We start from the raw sequence: 22,922 nt of genomic DNA, 5'->3' as shown, positions 1-22,922 counted from the left end.
AGGAAGGAAGGAAGGAAGGAAGGAAGGAAGGAAGGAAGGAAGGAAGGAAAGAAAGAAAGAAAGAAAGAAAGAAAAGGAAAGGAGGAAATTAAAAGTCACACTGAGGGCAAACAGGCTCACCACTATGTCCATGGGGCTCATTTTCTTTTCCTTCTGAGCACTAAAATAATCTGTGGACTCCAGCTCTCATTTGTTTAAGATGTTGAATAGCCATACAAATGAGGGTGAATGAAAAGCTCATTATTAATAAATGAATTATTTGAGCTCTTGATAGAGTTTTTCAAGCCATACCAAATGGTCCTCGCTGTGACCATGGCTGCTGGAGAAGACGGAAGGTATGAGTGACCACTTGTTCCATAAGTGAGCCTTGATGTTCCTCACATCAGTGCCAGGTGGATGGCACTGAGGTGGCTGACATGGACTTAGGTCCAGGTCATGGCACTGCAGCCAAAGCAATTCTTTCCATGTCAACACACACCACAGCACCAGCTAAGGATGTAGTTTCCAATTTTCCAGTGGAGCCAGCGCTAAACTTAAATGAAGACTTTGCATATTCTACAAATCATTTGGGCCAGGGACAATGATGTGGATGACTGCAGAAAAGCAGAGAGCTGCAGGTTACTGGGCAGGTGAGAGCTTGGGCCTAAGCAGATTCTGAAGAGAGGAAAGGGTCTGGTATCTATCTCAGCCCATGAAGTGGCTGGGCTTCGGAGTATTCCACTCCGGGAGGCCTTCCTCTAGCTGGGCCTAACTGCAGTGTGTTGTTACATTTGCTGAGTGAATTAGATATTGTTAAACACCTAGGCAGTGTAATAAAGTGTCTTGTTTATAAGTACACCAGAGCTGCTGAACATCCATGGGTAATAAACTAGTCTGCAGAAAGCATGCTTTCAAGGCTGGTGTGGTTAAATGGAGGATTTTTTTCTGGCCAATAAAAATGGAGGGATGATGCAGGACTGGACTTGGAGAAGGCCTGCAGCATATTTCTGGTTTTGTTCTTGCTCATCTTACGTGTCAAGTCTTTTTGTGCATAATATGCCCTACGGCCCACTCTGATGTAGGGCGGTCTGGGTTTAAATCGAAGGGATGCTATAATCTTGGAAAAGTCACTTAACTTACTTCCTTGTATCCTTGAATAAACAGGCATAAGGAAAGCTATAAAGTAGGAGTTGACTGACTCTTAAAGCGATATAGGTAAAGCATTTAACACAGCTCCAAGTTCATAGTAAGTTATAAAGTAATTATTTCCATCAATCTGTACAAAAATTTATAAACTAAGAAGTGGAATGCAAAAAATACAAGGCTTTTTTGGGGGGGAGGGGGCGGGGGAGAGTTGTGGGGCTTGAATTCTGGGCCTGGGCACTGTCCCTGAGCTCTTCAGCTCAAGGCAAACACTCTACCACTTGAGCCACACACAGCACTACTTCTGGTTTTTTGGTGGCTAATTGGAGATAAAAGACTCATGTGCTTTCCTGCCTGGGCTGGCATTGAACTGTGATCCTCAGATCTCAGCCTCCTGAGTAGCTAGGATCACAGGTGTGAGCTACCGGTGTCCAGCAACAAGGCATTTTAAATAAGGGTTTCTATGTTATATAAAATGCTCATCTGTGCCTTACAGATTGTAGGTACAAACTAAGTTTTCTATGAAAGCTGGAAATAAGGTTCTGGGGGGGGGGGGGGGCAGGGGGGGAATGTGGCCATCATCCTTTTCAAATGTTCCTTGTTATTTAAAATGTTTCCCCCCCCCCCCCCCCCTGCTGGTCCTGGGGCTTGAACTCTGGGTCTGGGCACTGTTCCTTAGCTCTTTTTGCTCAAGTTAAACCTCTACCACTTGAGCCACAATGCCACTTCTGGCTTTTTCTGGGATTAATTGGAGATAAGTCTCGTGGGCTTTCCTGCCCAGGCTGGCTTTGAACTTTTATCCTCTCAGCCTCCTGAGTAGCTAGGATTACAGGCATAAGCCACTGGTGCCTGGCTCTTAAACCTCATTTTAATGCTTAATCAACCTCAGCAAATTTGGCTTGCTTTATTTTTCAGGAACCTACATTAAAATCTATCTATACTTACTGGATTCCTACCAACTGTCAGGCACCACATTGCTGGTCACCATGGAGACATTTAGCAGGGGCTTGGTTTGAATAACTCATCAAGAGCTCAAATAATGCCCTTCTACATAATAAGCTCTCCATTCATTCTTTCTTATTTGGATGGCTACTCAACATAATCCTGAATTTCTCATGAACTGTTATTAAAATTTATACCATATAACCTTGGAATAAAGGTCACCAGATTCCCTGGAATTCATAAGACTTAATATCTAAGACTGTGTTGGGGTAAAGGCAATCTACATTAAGCCTTCAGAGAATTCCACATCCAAGCCCTTGGGGAAGGTATAAATGGGCACTTGTTCTAATTAATTTAGATTTGTGTGGGTATGGGTGTGTGGATACATCTCTAGCAAATTTAGACCTCTACACACTTGGGTTCTTACGTATTACTTTGGCTTTCAAAAATGTATTACCCTCTTTTCTGGCTGTGTATGCCTTAAATTCCAAAGACTATGAACTAGTTACTGCTTTAATCTTCAGAACTATTCTATGAGCTTCATATTATCATTGTTTCCATTTATTTATTTATTATTTCTTGCCAGTCATGGGGCTTGAAATCAGGGCCTGGGCACTATCGTTGAGCTTTTGTGTCTGTCTGTTTTTTCTGGTAGATAATTGGAGATAAGAAGCTCATCCTGCCTGGGCTGGCTTCGACCCTCAATCCTCCCATCTTAGCCTTCTGGATATCTAGGAATACAGGTGCAAGCCACCAGTGCCCAGTTCTTGCTCCCATCTTACACACCAAGATACCAAAGCACCACTCAGAAGGAGGAAAGGCCAAGGTTTGAACCCAGCATTCTGAGTGTGGAAGTGACTCTGGAGGACATCAGGCTACATAGCTGCTCAGTGGCTGTGAGGAGCCTGGACCAATAAACATTCCATGCAAATGAAGAGAGGGAAACATAAAAAAATATAAAATAGTAACAGGACCTAATTTTAAAGTTTTGTTGTTTTTACAAAGTAAAACAAATTTAGATTGGGGGGGGGGGGGAGATCAGGGAGTCAATTATTTTTGAACAACACTCTAATTTTGTCTTTCTAACACTTAGGAAATTCAAGACAATTGCTTACTTTGGCAATATAGACTAATCTATTTTGGGGATGAGAAACAAATGACAAATATGTTAAATCATGAATATTAATATTTTATTCTCTTAGCTATACTAAACTTCTAGTAAAGTGAACTAAGCCCAGTTGTAACTACTTAAATATACTTAACCAGATTTTCCCTGTTCCATACTATACTTAGACTCCAATAGAGTTTGAGATTAGGGCCTAATTCTCAAACTGCTGTCCCCCAGGGAAGAACCATGATTAGACAATGATGAAGGTGAATGGATTGATAATTCTCAACATTCATTTTATACCACATGAGTAACAATTACTGGAAATTGACAGGTCAAATCTATAATCAAATACAACTGTTCTGTTAGATACTGATATATGGAAATATAATCTTTATATTTATATATAAAAGGGATAAATACAGCCAATGTGAAGAATAATTGTACTATTTAATGAACAGATACCAGCTCAATCCTAGGTAGAGAAGCTATTCCATAAGTGCATAAAGGAACATGTATAATGATATTTATGAAAGCTGGGGATGTAGCTCAGAGATAAGGTGTTTGCCTAGCATGCAAGGCCCTGAGTTTGATCTTTAGCACCACAAGACACATTTTAAAACTTCTTTGAAGCACTGTAGTTACAAACAATATCATCAACAATAAAAATGATAAAAAAAGTAGGAACAATCTAATCTATGTGTCCATCAATAGGAGAGTGAAGTTATATATTCATTCAATGGAATATTACTTAGCATTCAGAACGAAGGTACTGGAAGTGTAAGTACAACACAAATGCATCTAAGTATAATATAGACAGAAATAACATCATTACCGTCTATAGGAAATGTGACAACATGCAAAAATGAAAGCTATTTTACATACATATATGCACTATATATATATATAGTGTATATACACACACATATTAGAAAAACATGCATGGAAATGCACACCAAGAAGAAAAGAGCATATGACAAAGAGAAAAGTGGGAACTGGATGTTAACAAGAGGGCTTGAATTGTATTTGTGACATTAATTAACTTCTTTTAAAAATATTAAGCAAATATGAAGAGAACAAAGGCAGCAAGACAGGGTTCATCACTTCATTGTGTTCTATTATTGGAATGTTGGCTCCACAATCAGAATTTTAACTTTTGTTTTAATGACTGTGATGTTTTGTGAATCTGGCATATGTATCTGACACATAGTAGGGCCTCAATAAATTGTGGAGTGAATAAATGTGTGATTATCTCTATAAATCTGTACATTGGAAAGTATTCTTTCAAAAAGAAAAGAAGGGAGTGGTGCTGTGGCTCATAGTGGTAGAGCACTACCCTTAGTGAAAAAAGCTCAGGGATAGCACCCAGGCCCTGAGTTCAAGCCCCACTACTGACCAAAAACAAAAACAAAATAACAATAATAAAAAGAAAATTCTTGGGGCTGGGAAGGTGGCTCAGTGGTAGAGTGCTTGCCTTGCATGCACAAGGCCCTGGGTTCGATTCCTCAGCACCACATAAACAGAAAAAGCTGGAAGTGGTGCTGTGGCTCAAGTGGTAGAGTGCTAGCCTTGAGCTGAAGAGCTGAGGGACAGTGCCCAGGCCCAGAGTTCAAGCCCCATGACTGACAAAAAAAAGAAAAGAAAAGAAAAGAAAAGAAAATTATATAGAAGCCGGGCGCTGGTGGCTCACGCCTGTAATCCTAGCTACTCAGGAGGCTGAGATCTGAGAATCGCGGTTCAAAGCCAGCCCGGGCAGGAGAGACCGTGAGACTCCTATCTCCAATAAACCACCAGAAAACCGGAAGTGGCGCTGTAGCTCAAGTGGTAGAGCGCTCGCCTTGAGCTGAAGAGCTGAGGGACAGCGCCCAGGCCCAGAGTTCAAGCCCCACGACCGACAAAAAAAAAAAAAAAAGAAAAAAGAAAATTATATAGAAATAAACATGAAAAATATTGTTTCTCAAAGTGAGAAAAATTTGGGAGGAAAAAAAAAACAAAAAATTAAAGCGAGAAATACTGTGCTTTTTTGGCAGCACACATATTTGTAAAATCTGGGTGAAAAAGGAAATTGTAAGTGAAAGGAGACCATGGAGGAAGGCTAATGTTTAAGATTTTTAAAAAACCAACAAACATCTCTTTCTCTCAATCTCTCCCTCTCCCTGTCCCTCTCTCTCTTTCTCTCTCTCTCTCTCTCTCTCTCTCTCACACACACACACACACACACACACGCACACGCACGCACACACATGCACACACACACACCATATACAGGTTTCAAGATTGACAGGAGGATCTGAGATGGGTATCGATTGGAATAACTCATCCTAAACCTTTGAGATGGAATGTTCTGGATTGGTGTCAAGATAACAAAAGATTGATCAGAATCAACAGCCCATTCTAATCAGACCGAAGTACGTCTGCTATGAATGCCTAAACAAATGGAAAGACTCCAAACTTCCCATTAGTTGTGCCCTCTAGTTCAAACATCTTCCAGACCCAAGGATGGGCAGCAGGGTCTTCTCAACCCCACCTCAGCGCAGCAGGGCATGGCACGGTGCATACTTGTTGCATGGACTATGGTATTTTGAGGCATTCCCCCAATTCCGGAAGGCAGGAGGAAGTACATATGGAGACAAGCCAGTTTTCTTGTCATTCTCATCGGACATAACAGGAAATGGCAAACCACACAGCATGCACCTGGGCCAAGCATGCATCAAGACCAAGACAAACAAGTTGAAAAAGTACCTCAGAAGTCACCTTGCAAGACAGTAACTTAGAGGTGTACTGGCAGAGAGGAAAAAGACCAGGGTTAGTGCACGGCAGAGACTCACAGAAGACCCGCTAGCTGGGAACCAGCACCCAGCCAGGAACGGATGGATAGAGAGTAACTTCCGGAGACTGTTAACACGCCTACTAGGCCTTTCATCATCTGATATTCATGTATTTAAAAGTTGGTATCTCTTGAAGCAAGTAGATATCCTGTTATTCATCAATAAAAATATCAGATACGATAGACCTTGTTAATTCAGCTGTTGGCTTTCATTGAATATTGCCCATTGAATTAACAAGATTCCCTTCCATCTGTGTATAGCAAGCTCCCACTAGCAACGTCCTTGACAGCTATTTGGGATTTGAGGCTATAGCCAAATGGCCTTTTAAGCTTCTCTGAACCTTAAAGCAATCATATAGCCCTGTAGGCTATGAAAAGAAGACCTTAATCATAGACAGGAGTTTGTTTGCAGGCAAGGTTTCCGGAGGCAGATTCTCTTAAGATGGTGCTATCTAGAAGACCACCTAGCCCTACTGACCAGAACTTTGAGAAGCACTGTGCCTAAACACAGTCATGCAGCTCATAACGCACTGATGAATCAGTTTCCTAAAGGATTTCTCCGGTGCCTTGGGGGAAAAGTCTAAATAGTTCATTGTCAGCACCCTCCAGTATATACTTGTTCCAGACCTAGGGCTGGCCATGTCTTCTCTAAGCCTCTTAGCAAATGTCCTTCCACCGTGAGTTGCAGACTGATCAGAGATGATATCAGACCCAGAGAAGAAGCACTTCCATTTAAGATAACATTTGCAGCTAAGAAGAACTGCAGTGATGACAGCGTGGCCACGTCTAAGTGTTTAGTGCACACATTGTACAAAGGACCCAGGCTAATGAATGGGATGAATGGGGCTGAAACCCAGCTTCTTGCTCCCTTCTCTCAACAAAACCACAAGGGCTGGTGCAGGGGTACTGCCTCCCAGAAGATTCCTTTCTATGTACAGTATTTTTTTTCCTTCCAGCATCTGCACCCCAACAGAAAAAGCAGGAAATATGCAGAATACTTAGAATGTGGGGCAGTGCGAAGTGGTTCTGCTCACTCTTTCCAGCAAAGCTGCTGATGCATGGTTTGGAATCATGGGCAGAAAAGAAACAATATATTATCACAGTATACTTCAAAATGGCCATACCAAAAATACCTAACGGTAAATTCTATAACTAAACCAGGGCTGCAAAGAAGAGCTGGCTAAAGTGATCTAGTGGGCAAAACAAACCCAATAGGTCCAGGGAGGGGCTGCGGCGACTCCTAGTGAAGCCCACTGGAAATGTCCCCTGCAGCCAGCAATCGTTTGCCTCCAGGGAGCTAACTATTACTCCCTGAAGTTTAGGATCCACATAGGGAAAAGGCCTGGGAGGTGCCCGGGCTGCTGGCTGTCCACGTTCATCCTTTTTTTACCACTCTTTACTTTTACAGCAACTTTCAGCATCTGACTTCAACTCCAGAAAACCGGGCCACTTTAAAGAGTGAAAGGGGTAGTACTCATAATTATGCTGGGACAAAAGGCAAAAACTAGGTAGGACTGACCTAGGTAAAAAGGGTAGTTTATCAAACCTGACTGTCATTGTGGGGTCAGTATAATGGCCTTGAGGAATGCTAAGAGACTCTAGGGGGTGACATCACACTCCAAGGCTGACCCTAGGCTCTTAGGGGCCCTGAGCAACAGCTAGCACTTCAGTATCATTCCAGACAAAGAAACTACGGAGCACGTGGCTTCTTTCCTAGGGGGATGTGAAAACCATGTGCCAACTTCTCAGGGTTTGAGGGTACTGGGGTGAGTTGGGTGATTTTTTTAAAATGGCTCTCCTGCCAGCTGCACATGGGCAGAACACTGAGTGACATTTATAAGGATTGTCCAGAAGAGATTTCGAAGGAGCAGCATTTTATATGACAACATGTCTCATAGACATAATGCGTATGAGACATGAAATTTTCTACAGAGTAGGTCAAGCCATTCCCTGGAGTGTAGGGATGGTTCTGGAGTGCTTTTGTCCTTTTTGCCCTGGGTGGCCCCCAATGTCCCCCTCCACATCCACTGTCTGGTGCACCAGACTTACAGTGAGCTTGAGCTGGACTTAGTAGCAGGAGGACCCACTTCTTGACGACTGACATTTTTGAGATAGGAAGCAAAACCCCAAACCCCACTCCAGGCATATTAAGTCACACATCTGGAAACTGGGTTTGGAACAGTGATGCGTGCAAGCCAGACAACTGTACACACATCCATGCCTACACTGGAACACCATTCACCACACTAACAGTTGCCTTCTGAGAAGTGAAAGGAAGGGAGGAAAAACTTACACTACTATCATCCATTCTCTCGCGCCTTTTAGATCTGTGTGTCTCATAGTCTTCCATGAGGGTCTGCATCAGGTTCTTAGGCCTCTGGGTTCCGGCAGCCTCTTCGGAAGCTAAGTCAGGCTGCAAGCTGGGACCTTCAGTGGTAGGGGATGGAGGAGGTTTGACTTTCTCTATTTTCCCTGAAACAAAACATGAAGAGAACACCCTTTCTAAGCTTATCTGCTCACAACTACTTTCAGAAAGAGAAAACTGGCGCACGCACGCACACACACAAATACCAAATAAAAAAGAAAAGCAACTATGACAGACGGTGGCATCAGAATAATTGTTAAAGACAGGCAGTTTCATTATCAAGAACAAAAGCATTTAAAAGACAATTATAAACCCATCCATCCATCCAAACAGACTTCAAGGATGCCAGGCCAAACACATCAGTTAGCGCAAACAAGCCTACAAGGAACTTTGCATGAAGACACGCGTTCTGTGGCAGATCACAGTATTAGATTGTCAAGAGGAGGCGGCGCCTTGGAGCCTTAGGGAACCATGACTTACAGATGAGGAAACGTTACAGTAAGCAAGGGAAAGGCTGTGCTGAGGTTGCTGGAGGCAGGAGGAATAAGATTCCGGCTTCCTGGTTTCTGGACTCTATGTCTAAGGTGGCTAGTTGTCAGCTTATCTGTCAGGCTTTCTGCACAGACTGTGAACTGCTAAAAACCCTTTGAATGAGAGTGAAGTCTGCTTGTTCCATGTCCCCAGACACCCAGGAGAGCAGAAAGTATTTTTAACATGCAGAAGAGGACCCTCCAATTTCACAATCACAATTTCGTGAATAACTTAGTGAAACCCAGTGCTTTGAATCAGCCCAACCAGACAACCAAACAGTAATAATAATAAACTGAAGTCTCCAAATTCAAACCTGGCTTTTATGTTTTATGGAAATTAGGGAATGTTGTAATGATCCCACAAACATGATAAACATCAACTAGTCCCAGGATAAACATTTATCAAGATTTTGTCATCCTTGGTCCTTAAGCTCAAACTTTTAAAAGAAATTCTAGACCTAAGGTCATTTCACCTCTGTGCATTTAGTATGATCCCCTGAAAATGGCAACAGGCATGAGCAGAAGCTTTGAGAAACAGTGTCGCACAGGGGAGGGAAACTCTGCTTGAGTTTGAGTCCTCTGCTTTGCAACCAAATAATCCTGAGCCAGTTAGGTACTGTTTAGATCTCAGTTTTCCCATTTGTAAAATGGGCATGATAACAGATACTTGTTCTATAGACAGCTTCTTAAAGACTAAGCTAACACTAAAAAAGTTAATACTTGGGCCAGGTGCAGGTGGCTCACACCTATAATCCTAGCTACTCGGGAGATGGAGATCTGAGGGTTGTGGTTCAAAGCCAGCCCTGGCAGAAAAGTCTGTGAGACTCTTATCTCCAATAAACTACTCAAAAAAAAGCTGGAAGTGACGCTGTGGCTCAAGTGGTAGATGCTAACCTTGAGCAAGAAGCAGCTCAGGGATAGCATCCAGGCCTGAGTTTAAGTCCCAGGACTGGCACCAAACTAAATAAACAAAATTTAATATTTAGAACAGAAAGCATTCAATGAACCTAGGTACTATTTCACTGCAATCTCAAAGATTAATATGACTACAAAGTAAGCACGAACCACTCTGGGGGTATTTTTGCAAATCTTTTTTGTGATTCTTCTACAAATAGAAACAGACACCAACTTGCCAGGTTAATTATCATCATTTTCCAGTTCATCTTGTACATGTCCAGATCATCTCCCATAAGGCACTCTTCTAACATTAAACATCTAAACTGCGGGCTACATTCCCTGCCTCTAACTTCAGCCTTTCACACATGCCCTAGTGGGCACCTATGTAGCAACAGTTTCTTTGCAGTTCTGTGAGAGCCATTTCACACATAGACTTGTATCTATCTGGTCACTGGGAGCATCGTCTTCTCAATCAGACTGTGAAAATCACCTGAAGACACAAACCATTGCAACTGTCCACGAGTCCTTTAGTTTATTTGAATACACACCTGTGATGGCCACTTAGTAAACATCTGTGGCCCTGGAGAACTGAAGGGAAGAGTTCAAATGCCCCAAGGCACATGAAATAAGATGGTCTAGGTCTAGGGCAGCATCGGATTCAACGGCTTTGTAGTCTTAATGAGCACTAACATGAACTCGGTATTTCCTTCATTGTCTCAAGTCGTTTATCCCTTGCAACAACTTGTGAATGTCGGTAGGGTGGATCCGGCTGACACCTGGGAATGGCTTAGAAAATTGAGGCTCAGAAGATAACTCCAGCCCAGCCTGGCAACCCAAATACAGTGCTGATTATGGCCAAATTGTATGGCAGGATGTCCTCTGAGAGCTGTAAGGAGAGCAAAAGATACCTAAAGAAGAACTAATTGGTCAGCCATTATTAAGATGTTTGTTTCTTTTTATTCTGATAAAATCTACCTCTCGGCAAGCATTACCAGTGAGAGCCACTAGAGGTCACATGACACAAGGATGGTTTGGCAGGTCTGGACAGCAGCCCTCAGAGAAAGTAGCCGCAGGGAGGTCTTGTGAGAGGGCTCCAGTGATAAAACCCTTGTCATAGCTTGGGGGTGGGGCAGTGCCTCAGATAAAGGAGGCAATCTGCCTCATCCCTAACTTCTGCCCATCAGTCTGGAGTCAGTATTGCAGGTAGCTATCTTGGCTGGGCCCTATGATCTCCAAATATCTCCCCATAGCCATGGTATGGCTCAAACCCATGCACTAGAACTCTATGTGCCACTGTGGTAATCATATAGACTATTAAAAAAAAAAAAAGAGCAAAGAAAGGACTGTTCTACACCCAACCCCTTCCTCAGAATCCTGAGTTTGCAACCAATGTTCCTGCGACTCTCACATAGGATGGTGAGAAACTTCTGGAACTCCTCCTCCAAGAGACCACACTGCAGATGTCATCACTGTTGGGGACCCTGGAGATCAGCTTAAAAATGGTGCTACAGAAGCCAGGCACTGGTGGCTCACACCTGTAATCCTAGCTACTCAGGAGGCTGAGATCTAAGGATCACCGTTCAATGCCAGCCTGGGCAGGAAAGTCTGTGAGACTCTGATCTCCAATAAACTGGAAGTGGTGCTGTGGCTCAAAGTGGTAAAGCACTAGCCTTGAACAAAGAGTTCAGGAACACGTGCCCAGGCCCTGAGTTCAAGCCTCATGACCACCCCCCACCAAAAAAAAAAAAAAAATTCTTTGGCCTAGAAAATATACCTGTTAGAATCTCCAAACTCCTAGTGAAGGGCACTTCCTCAGTAACCTGGTTCCATCAAATCTTGCTGTCTGACTGTTTTATTCACCTGGTGAATGTGTCAAGAGCAGAGAAACTCCTGGAAGTAGACTCCATTTTCAGTGACTAGCATCCTGCCATCTAGTTTCTCACCAGGCTGTACATTCCAGGACAGTTTCCCGAAGGACTCTATCTAGTCACTGTTCTTGGGGAAAAAGAACAGACTGCCATACCAAGCTCAGGGCAGCCCTAAATTTCCACAAGGAAACAGAAGACTAAAATCAGATGGGAAATTTGAGTGGAGGATGGGAAACATTTCTTGAGTTTATTTCCTAAACATGATTTTGTCCAAATATCTAGATTAACTTTAGATTTTAAATTTTTAAATGATTTCATTGAAAGCAGCTTCATTTGGCTGGGTTGATTTGAAAATTGAAAATTATGTTTCTAAAATCATGTCTCCGTAACCAAACTAAAGAAGCAAATGTATTTATTATACAAATAACCTTGATAAATACTAAGTTAAAAGGGGAGAGTAAGGGGGGGGGCAGAAGAGAAGGAATGGGAGGGGCAGAGAGCAAGTGGGGAGAGAGAGAAACTGAGATTTGATGCTTGTCTTAAAGACAGAGGAAGGGCCACAAAGCTGAGAAATGCAGACCATGCCCCAGAATAGATAAAGGAAGGGAATGGATATACTCTGTAGAGCCTCAAAGAGGAACAGAGGTTTACCTATACCTTGACTTTCACCCAGTGTTAGTCTGCTCAGACCACCATAGCAAATTATTATAGACTGGGTGGTTAAGCTATGAGTCTAATGTCAAGGTGCCACATTGTGGGGCTTTGATGAGCGCTCTCTTCCTGGATTAACAGTTGCCTTCTTACTATGTAGAGGGCTACCTTCTCTCACCATGCAAAGGAGCAAGCCTCCTTATCCTCATGACTCATCATGCGAATTCCACCTTCATGCCCTCATCTAAAGGCCTTACTTCCAAATACTGGTACACTGAGGGTTAGAGCTTCCACATGTGATAGACAGGACCACAGTTTGGTCCATTGCAGACACTCTAAGATAATAAAGTACATTTCTCAAAGCAGCGATAGGAAACCAACCTAATGTTACCTTGCATGCAACCACATGCACAGGGAGAAATAAGACAGGTAGTGGTTCTCCCTAGTTCTTTTCTTCTCTTATCCATGATGGGCATTTTTATTTTCATTTTACTTATTTTCTAATTATTTTCTCCACTAACACAAACTAACCTTAAAATATAAAACCAGGCTGGGCACCAGTGGTTCATATCTGTAATCCTAGCTACTCAGGAGATCTACTGGAGGTTCAAAGTCAACCTAAGGAGGAAAGTCCTTGAGATTCATGTCAAATTAACCACCAAAATGGTACAAGTGAACCTGTTGCTTGAATAGTAGAGCCCCAGTTGTAAGTAAAAAAGCTAAGGGACAGTACCCAGGCCCTGAGTTCAAGCCTCAGGATTGGCACAAAAAATAAACCAGTGATTAAATAAATATATAAAATTCGTTGACCCAGGTTGAATGCGGAAGAATGGAAGGGGTGACACTGACCAAGATACATTGTACTTATAAACTGATGTGTTTAGTTGAACCTCCTTTGCATAACTACTTAAAAGAAAATTTAAAAAAACTTAAATATAATTGGTCCTTGCTTCGACCTTCATCAGATCCACAGATCCACAGGTCTTTCTACCTTTCCAAGCAGCACACAACCACAGAGTTTAGAAATTCTATCAACTCTGTTCTCTTCAATAACAGTACTCGGTGAGGCCAATTAAAAAGCAAGGAAGAAGGATGGAATTTCACTCCAGAGTAGCTAAGGCTGTCTCTCAACAGGGGCGGAAAAGAAAACTAGGAAGCATGAATCTGTGTTTCCTGTTGATTTATCAGAAATAGTTAACCACATTCTCATCCAGAGAAGGCAAGCCATGCATGCTTGGCTGCCCTTCAGGAGTTTCCAAACAAGACGGACTTCCCTTGGGCATCGGTGGCAGGCTCTGCTGACAAGAGGGCAAAGAGAAGAATTCACAATTCCTCCCACCCGAGGGAACCCAGAGGGAAGAAGGTGGATTACATGGCGAAACACAGCTGTCAGCTCCAACCCTCCGCTCCTCCCATAGCAACAGACTGAGCTTAAAAAAAAAAAAAAAATCAAAGCATATGGATGCCAAGTTTGTAAAATTAATTTTAGCCAAGCTTTATTATTTGTGATTATGATGGTCCATGTACAGGGAGCCAAAGATCTGAACTCAAAAGATCCTTTGTTTCTACATTTCTCAAAAGAAGAGAAAGAGCCATCGCCCACTCTTACTTAAGAACCAAACCAAACCGAACAAAACCACCCACAAGACAACATGCCTTGGCCCAGGCTTCCTTTTCAAGGGCTTTCTTTCTTCACATAGCACTGGAGTGGGCTTGCAAATATCTAAAGTGACTCACACACACGTTCCCACAAAGAAAGCAAGGAGGTCAGGCATGGAACTTGTATTTCTCTCCTCACCCTGCTTGCTGATGGCCAGAGAGCACACATAGCTCACAATACAATTCCATCTGTGCCCATGTGCTGATGCCTTATTCTTTCATCCCCTCCTTTGAAGGCCCCAGGGTGGGAGAATATAATGATAAGAGTCCTCAGATCCTAAACCTTGCTCAGGAATGAGAAATGTCCTTAGCCTGGTCAAGTAGATCTGGGGGCAACGTGACTGCTCCAAGGCAAGTCGGAAAGGGGTGGGGTGGGTTTGATGAGTTGCTGATACTGGATCTGTCCTATGAATAAACCACCAGAAAACCGGAAGTGGTGCTGTGGCTCAAGTGGTAGAACACCTGCCTTGAGCTGAAGAGCTGAGGGACAGTGCCCAGGCCCAGAGTTCAAGCCCCACAGCCAATAAAAAATAATGACAAAATAAAAATTATATAGCTGGGTGGGGGGAGAGATGGGAAGGGATGTTAAGGGGGGAAAAATTATATAGCTGACTACTGAAAATAAATACTTGAACTCAGTTTTTTAAGAGAGACTTTAATTCTAAAGAAGTTCTCAAGAGGGAAGAGGCAACAGTCTACTGTGTGTTCAGTTTCTTATTCAAGTTCATAGCCTCTTAAGTGCAATTCTTAAAGTAGTTTTGCTAAAGTGCTCTTGGCTTTTCCTTAAAACCTTTGAGCAACTGTAATAACAATAATTGGGAACTTTTTTATGCACCAGACCGTCTTATCCTTTTTGTGACGTAGGTACTATTTTATTCCAATTTTCTAGTGAGGGAATTGAGATGTATTAGGAGGTGAGAAGTAAGCTACTCACACAGCTGGCAAGCAGCCAAGTCAGAAATTTACTTTACAATAAATGCAGAGGAGTAACTCAAACTTATTTGGTAATGAGAAATAAAAGAGCAACTGGTAATATGTGATGTTAGCTGTGTACCAGTTTGGGGAAACCTTTATGTTTTCCTTCAAGGTCATGAGAAATAAAATCATGACATGAACTACAAATGGATTCTTTAAGGCTCTTACTGTCTGACTTTCTTCTCTGCCTTTCGGCTTCTCAGTCTTCCACCCACTTCTCCAAGTACAGGCTTAGTCATAAAGATGATGCGGATCTGAAATTCCAATCTCCTTGGGAAAACCACAGCAAGTAATGACTTTTAGTAAGGGATACAGTAAAATTCTGCCCTGGCCCAGCTATCACAGGGTACATCCTGATCCTGAGCATTTAATTGGTTCTTAGTTCTTACTGGGGATCTTAAAAGAATTAAGTCCTTTGATTCATTTCCTCTTTGTCAGTTCAAGACTATGTTTTATCTTTGTAGATGGCCAAGTCTGATTCCTTGGAATATGTTTCACTAACTTGGAGCCCAGAGTAAGTAATATGTAAGTAAGCAACAATGAACTCATGGTTGTCCCCAGCAGGATATGAAAACTACCAGGAGCCAACCCAGATCTCCTGGACCTATCCACAGAGCTGGCACAAGTAGCTGTAATAATAAATTCTGTTTATACAGAAGGGAATCAAACAAATGGGACATGATCTATCTGCCTTTTCCAAAGTCCTACTGAGTCAAAAGCCATGATGGTAGGATTGATACAAGAAGCCTAGAATCTATATCTTCTCAGGAATTAGGCTGCTGGGTCAAACCACAGTATCTGCTCTTCCTAAACCCTTCAGAGTAATGTCTAATGAATTCTAGAATTTGAGGAGTCCTATTTTCATTATAAATGTTTACCTTTTGCCAAATACACTTCAATGTAGGCTTTTCCTACCAATTTTCCTCCTAGTAGCAAATATATTTGGAACATATTTGTGGGTTCAGAAAGAAAGAGAATGAAAGAAAGCAATCATAACAGTCAAGGACCACCAGTTAACTAATTTAATTGATTGACCCCACGATGCCAAACATGTTCATATTCAGTTAATGAAGCGAACATGCATCCTGCTCAGACACAGATTAAGACGTCAGCTCCTGAGAATGAAGGAGACTGTTTCTGGAGTGAATGGCTGAACTTCTTCCTAGGAAATGAACTTCCTGAAAGAACTCACAGCCAGGCTGGATTAGCATTGTGGTGATTCCTTTATCTGCCTACATCTTTGGACCTACCAGCCTATTTGTGGCGGGGGACATGGGGGGGTGGGGGGGGAGAGCGCAATAGGAATTCAGACCTAAAGCACTGAGGAAAGAATTTAGGTCTCTGGGATAGCACTATGTCAGCGTCTCTGTGAGTCAAGCTCACTCTCTCAGAATGTTACAAACAGAAAATTCTGACATTTACCATGGCTCTAAGAAAGAGGGTCAGAAAGAACTCAGAAAACACAGGTGTGAGGATGAGGCTGGGCGAATAGTTCAGTCACTGTTGGCTGACGACAGGAGCTGTCCCCATGTGGAACAGGCTCAAATCACAAGAAAGGCTGGGAGAAATAGGAGCCTGGGTTTGAAACCAGAAGCTACATTTCCTGCTTTGAGTGACCTAGGCAACACGAATCCTTCTAGACTAGTGTCAAACGCCTTAAAAGAGAATAATACTACAGATATACATTCCTTTGAGCATAATTCCAAAATCCAAAAAAGCTCTGAAAAAAAAAAATTAAGCTTTTCCGTAACTTCCTTGGCAGTCAAACCTGCCATGAGAGGATATGAACGTCTTCTCTACTTATTTGGATAGCACCTAAGTTTCACAGCCAAAACTTAATGTGATGACAGAGTGCTGGCCCAGAAGAACCTAGGGAACAGGGCTTATGGCTAGAAAATGTATTCATGGGAAGAATTAGTGTATCTCTCCTTCCTCAATAGATTTTCTGTCTTTCAGTGGATTTTATTTGCCTTAAGGTTATAGGATTCCAGCCTATGACCAGCATGATTTCTCCCAGGAGTCAGGAACTGTATTTTTTTGTCTCATAACACATCATCCAGCCGAGTCACTCAATAAACCAACTGAGTCACTCCTTCTGGCAGGAAATGTAAAGCAAGTGCAGGAGGGAATTAGCAATTTATCTCATTCACAAAACCAAAGTTGGAGCCAGCCATTTTGATCTTGGCCATGAATTGTTCCGTTTGGCTACTGAGAATAATGTGCCCACTTCCTCCTTGATCATGAATTTGGAGGTTACAATACAAGTTTCCAGACATGGATAGAAAGAGCATCGCTCCTTTTGCATTCACTTTCTATCTATGCATGTTGTGACTTCTGTGGAGTCATGATTACTGTCTTTAAAGGCCCGAGAGATAAGGAATAAGGTGTGTGCATATCAATATGACTATTCACCTTGGCAATGAGATTGGCACTGCTTCCGCCCAAATACAAACAGAAAGAAAAAAATGGGAAAGAGAACAGTTTTCAATTAACCAAGATAAGGTAGATCAACATTCAAGGAACGACATTCTTGCATCTGTAGAGAAAAACCAAACACAATGCAGGCTCCCCATCCTTCCAGGATACCCTGACCCTCTTGTTGCTGAAATCCTCCTGCCAGGAGTAAAGACTACACACACAACCCCAACCATCGGCTGGAACCACATTTCTAAAGCCTCTGTATTCAGGACGCAGGCTTCGCTTACCTGGGGCGGTTTTATAGCATGAGGCTCTGGAGGGCAGCGATGGGGCGTTCTTGGCCCTGGGGCTCGGTGTGCTCTGCAAGACCTGTCTCTGCCGCTTTAGCTCCTCTTCCCTTTCCTGGGCTGCTCGGATCTCTTCTTCAATCATGGACAAAGTCCGCTGTTTCCTTGACCTCAACTTGAAGGGCCCAACCATCACATCAGATTCTTGAGTAGCCAGGAGGGAAGCTGTGCTTCTCAGCTCAGCTGCCTCTGAGTACTTGCTGAAATAGCCTCCTTCTGGAGGCCTGGTCTCCTCCATGTTGACTGGGCCACTGGGCTGCACAGCCACAGGTGACTGGCCGGGCCCCCTCTCTCTGAGAGCCCTGTCCTCGGCAGGCAAGATCTTTGGTTTGACATCCCTTTTCTCTTGAACAGGAGAGGACACCTGAGGTGGGGCAAACATGCCTCGAGGCTTCTGGGATCCAGAAGCCCCGGCTTCAGCTTCCTCTAGAGTTGCTTCAGGTCCCTGGGATACGGCCTCCTCTTTGCTGGTTTGGGACCCAGCCTTGTCTGCTTGCTCAGCTATGGCTTGTTGAATGGCATTTTGTACTAGGAGCCCAGCCTGATATTCTAAGGGGTCATCGACGGGTGGAGAGTCTGCCAGGGTGGAGGAAGGAGAATAGAAACCATGGTCGCTGAAGGACTTGGAGACCCCTTCTCGGCCTTCTGAGGGGTTGTCTGTCTGCGGAGTGTGAGGCAGAGAGAAGTCAGCCAGTGAGTTTTCCTGGAGGGCATTGGGAGTCTCATTGGAGGCCCCGCTGTCACTGATGTTGTCCATGCTGAAGTCATTGGACAGGCTCTCCAGCACCGTGGTGTCCTGCGATCTAACCGATAGCTCATCCAAACCTGAGTCAAGCTCTTCTTGGGTCAAAGACACATTGACCGATCTTGAAAACTGATCCAGAATGCCATGTTCATCATCCTTGACCACGGTGAGGACCGCCCGGGCGCTGGTGAACTCTCCGTCCTCTGCCCACAGTTTGGCTAAGGGACCCCGTTTGGAGGGTTCGCTGTAAGGTCCTTCCTTTCCCTGAGGGGCTGTGCTGCCTGGGCCTCCTCCTGTTGTCTGGCTCTCAGAAAGCACACAGGGCGCTTTCTGCCCCTTTGCCACCGATGTGCCGTTGTCTTCTGGAGATCCCCCCATAGAAGCTGGCCGAAGGATGGTTGGTGGTTTGTCTGAGTGGATGGAGCCCAAAGGCCTGTAGAAAGGCTTGATGGAGAACAGCCTGGGTGCGCTCTGGCCCTTGGCCACTGTTTGCCTGGAATTATCCATCTGCTGGAACTGCTTGCGCGCTGCAGAGAAATCTATCTGCTCTGTGACAATGGCCTCCTTGGTGTGTTCAGTCCCACCCGAACGGTCAAGAGAGGAAGCAGGGGCTGCACAGAGCTGTGGCTGCTGCTGCTGCTGCTGCTGCTGCTGCTGCTGCTGCTGCTGCTGCTGCTGCTGCTGCAGCTGCTGCTGCTCCTGCTGTGCCCTTCTCTCCTTGCGCTCCTTGTACTTCTTGTGCGACTCCAGATGTTCCTCGTCCAGCTGTTCCTCCAGGGTTTTTTCCTGGGGAGGATTCCACCATTTAGCTGCAATGCCAGGATTCTTCTTCACCGCTTGACTCCGGATGAGCTCTCTGCGCTCCTTCTCCAGCTCCAGCATCTCTTCAGAGGGCCTGACTTTGCGGACGCAGTATTGGTCCTTCACATGTTCGTCTTCCTCGAAGAGCTTCGAGGGTTTCTTGTCCTCGTGGAAAGCACGCAGCTCAAACTTGGCCTCCTTCTTGAGCGTGGTAAGTGTGAGTTCCCCATCGCGGGAAGAACAGCGGGAGCTGGTGGAAGAGCTGGGGCTCGCAGGGGCCTGCAGGCTGTCTCCTAGGGGTGGGTCCGGGGTGTGACCGTTTGCTCGTTCTGCCTCTGCCATGGTGTCCGAGGGGCTTCTACTGAGTTCAATGTGAGGAGGAGCTGGCCTGCCAGCTGCTCTCTCTGCAGGTTCTGGTTGGGTGGCTTCGTGGGCAGGTGGGCCTAGGCTGCCCACCAGGATCGCTGCACGGGGCTCTGGGGAAGAGGTTCCGTTGTAGGTTCCATCCACAGCAGAGTCACAGCAGTTGGCCTCCAGCACCTCGTCTAGATATTGGATCTCCCTGGCCACATCATTCTCCAGGGACTCGTGGTGGTCAGGGAGGAGGCCGTTGTGCGAGGGTGAATAGAAAGGAGAGGAGCGGTCTGTAGAGAGGGTCGAAGTGACTCCAGAAACGCTTTTACATTCTGTAACAGACACCTCAATTTCCATGTTTTTGTGATCTGGGGGAAGAGTGCTGGTGGCGGGTGCCAGGAGATTGGCAGTGCGGTCGTCTCTCGCGTTCCTTAGTAGGATATCATCCTGGGAAAGCTGGGGTGGCTTCTGAAATAAAGACAAAACAAAAGCCAGGTTACAGGGTACCTCGCTCATGGATGTGAAGGCTGAGAAATTTGCTCACAACCAATAGGAAGAAAGTCTGGAAACAATAAAGGTCCTTTGAATAATAACAGTATTTTTAAAATAAAAATTCCTTTTCTTGGGTGTGTGTGTGCACGTGCACATGCACCAGTACTGGGGCTTGAACTCAGGGCTCTGTAGTATCATTTAATTTTTTGCTAGTAGTCTACCACCTGAGTCACACCTCTTCTTCTGGCTTTTTGCTGGATAACTGGATGTGGGTCTGATGGATTTGTCTACCCAAATTGGCTTTGAATCTCAATCCTCAGGTCTCAGCCTCCTAAGGAGCCAGAATAACAGGTGCAAGCCACCAGTGCCTGGCTTGATAACCCCTTCCAATAATTCTGTAAATACTCATTTTGTGTGGGAACATGTGCCTAACTCTCTCCCAAGTTTACAGATTCCATTGTGTGTATGAATGGTCAATGGACACTAGTTCTTTTTAAATGTTTTTGTCTTCCAGAATAGAATATACGTAATGTGCAAAATACTTCACAGCAAACTACCACAGACTTTCTAAGACTATTTATGTGTCCCCCAACTATAAAAAGAGGTCCTTTTATATGAATGATTCTTCTAAAAGAAAAAATTAGATTCTCTGCCAGATGTAATGCAAGGAACTTTGGAAAAAATCTTTCCACAATAACATGCTGAAAAACAGTACACCCTTTCAGTCACCTCTAAAAGCTACAGTACCCCATTACCATGACTGTAATTGACCACACGCATTATGAACACTATAACCAAAGCTACTGACTGTGCACTTCCATCCTCCAGGACTGCATCAAAACAATACTTCTTAGTTACATGTTGCTTTGAAAAGATAGTGGCCATCAGTTCCTTCCTTCTATGTTAAAAAAATGTTCTCTATGTGATATTCCCATTTGTGATTAAGTAAGAATGTTACCTACACCTCATAATTTATTCAACTATTTGCTTGTTTTTTATGTATGGCTTTATTGTTTTGTTTTGCTTGCTTTACCACTGGAATATTCAGACCAACAGAAAGAGACACACAGTGAGATTCAAGGAGAGCCTTGAGGCGACCCCATGTCCAGCTTCACCCCACTAGTCAATTATTGCTAATGCTTGTTGAGAATAGCTGAACTTGTCCACTAGCCCTTTGAACTTTGGGAAGAGAAAGAGAATCTGGAAGATAGCAGGAAAATGCTGGGAGTGAAATGTGGTTAAAAATCCCTCTTCTAGCCAGATGTCTATGGATCACATTTGTAATCCTAGCTATTCAGGAGGCTAAGATCTGAGGACCTCAGTTTAGCAAGACCAACAAATCTGAGACACTTTCATCTCCAACTAAACCAGCAAAAAGCCCTCAGTGGAGCTGTTGCTCAAGTGGTAGATCATCAGCCTTGAGCAAAAGGGAGAAGGGACAGTGCCCATCTAGACCCTGAGTTCACACACACACACACACACACACCATTCTACTGGAACATTTTGGAACAGCTGGAGGGAAAAAAGGGGCAATGTAATATTAAAGGAAGCTAGAAGGCAAATAATTCCATATTTCATTTATTCACTAATCCCTTTATGCTGGAAGCTTATTATGCAGAGCCACGATAAAATTTGCATCAATAATAAACCCCAGACCACAAACCAGATTGGGTTTCCTATGCTTCCCACAAGCACAAATCTACCCTAGAGTTGTTTTAGAGCTTGCCTCTATTTTTTTATACTTTTTTTTAAAAAAAATTTTTATCATGAAAATACTGTACAGGAGTTACAATTACATGGGCAAGATAATGACTACATTTCTTATCAAGCATTGTTGCTTCCTCCTTTGTTTCCCCTTCCCATCCCTTCACATATCCTGCCCCCCCCATATTCTCCTCCTTCCCCCCCCCCCCCGGCAAAATTGTAAAGTTCGTTTTTAAAGATAACGACTTGCACATCTCATTGTTGCAATGAGTCCACCTGTATCCCTATTTAAAAGATCTGTTTTTTTCCATTCCTCTCAAAAATTATATCAACCTCAAATACAGTGATAGCAGAGGTTATATCGTGGGGGAGGGACACACAAAGCAACAAAAAAATAAGCTTATAAATGATGCTGGAGGGGATGTGGACAGAAGGGAACCTTACTGCATTGTTGGTGGGAGTGTAAACTTGTTCAACCACTTTGGAAAGTAGTATGGAGGTTCCTCAAAAGACTCCACATAGAGCTCCCCTATGACCCAGCAATACCACTTTTGGGCATTTACCCAAATGTTCACAAACAAGACCACACTAAAGCTACCAGCACGACTATATTTATTGCAGCATTATTTACCATAGCTAAGATATGGAACCAACCCAAATGCCTCTCAGTAGATGAATGGATCAAGAAAATGTGGTCTATATACACAGTGGAATTCTATGCCTCCATCAGAAAGAATGACATTGCCCCATTTGTTAGGAAATGGAAAGACTTGGACAAAATTATACTAAGTAAAGTAAGCCAGGCCCAAGGAAACCTAGGCCCCATGGTTTCCCTTATTTGTAATAACTAGTATATGTCTGAGACAAGCAGAAAAGGTCAGATATGTTGATGTTAGGTGAAATGAACCCCCAAGATAAGAATTCAAATGTTTTTTACTTCCATGCGATTGTTTCTAACATATTTATACGCTTATTTCTTTGCCTCTATCTATTTGTGTCTTGCTGCTAATCACAGAGACAGCTTGCGTAGGCCAGTCTCACACGAATCTGTGGAGAATCCTTTCTGCTACCATATATCACCCCTGTCTGTTTCTCAGTTCAAGTGTCACAGTTCAAG

At 43.7% G+C, this 22,922-nt stretch overlaps 1 protein-coding gene across 1 annotated transcript in view; it reads right to left on the bottom strand.

Moving 5' to 3' along the window:
- The window catches only part of Palm2akap2 (PALM2 and AKAP2 fusion), a 295,986-nt gene that overhangs the window by 2,112 nt on the left and 270,952 nt on the right, over positions 1-22,922 (bottom strand). The window contains exons 8-9 of the mRNA XM_042695250.1: positions 17,650-20,077; positions 8,293-8,471 (exon numbers count right to left, since the gene is read on the bottom strand). Coding sequence (XP_042551184.1) covers positions 8,293-8,471; positions 17,650-20,077 — 2,607 coding nt within the window. The remainder of the gene's footprint in view (positions 1-8,292; positions 8,472-17,649; positions 20,078-22,922) is intronic.

The sequence above is a fragment of the Dipodomys spectabilis genome, unplaced genomic scaffold (assembly GCF_019054845.1).
Source record: "Dipodomys spectabilis isolate Male_0828 unplaced genomic scaffold, ASM1905484v1 ptg000006l, whole genome shotgun sequence".
In the NCBI taxonomy this organism is placed as follows: Eukaryota; Metazoa; Chordata; class Mammalia; order Rodentia; family Heteromyidae; genus Dipodomys; species Dipodomys spectabilis.
Note: the sequence above shows the minus strand (reverse complement) of the source record. Positions and strands in the feature narration are given on the sequence as shown.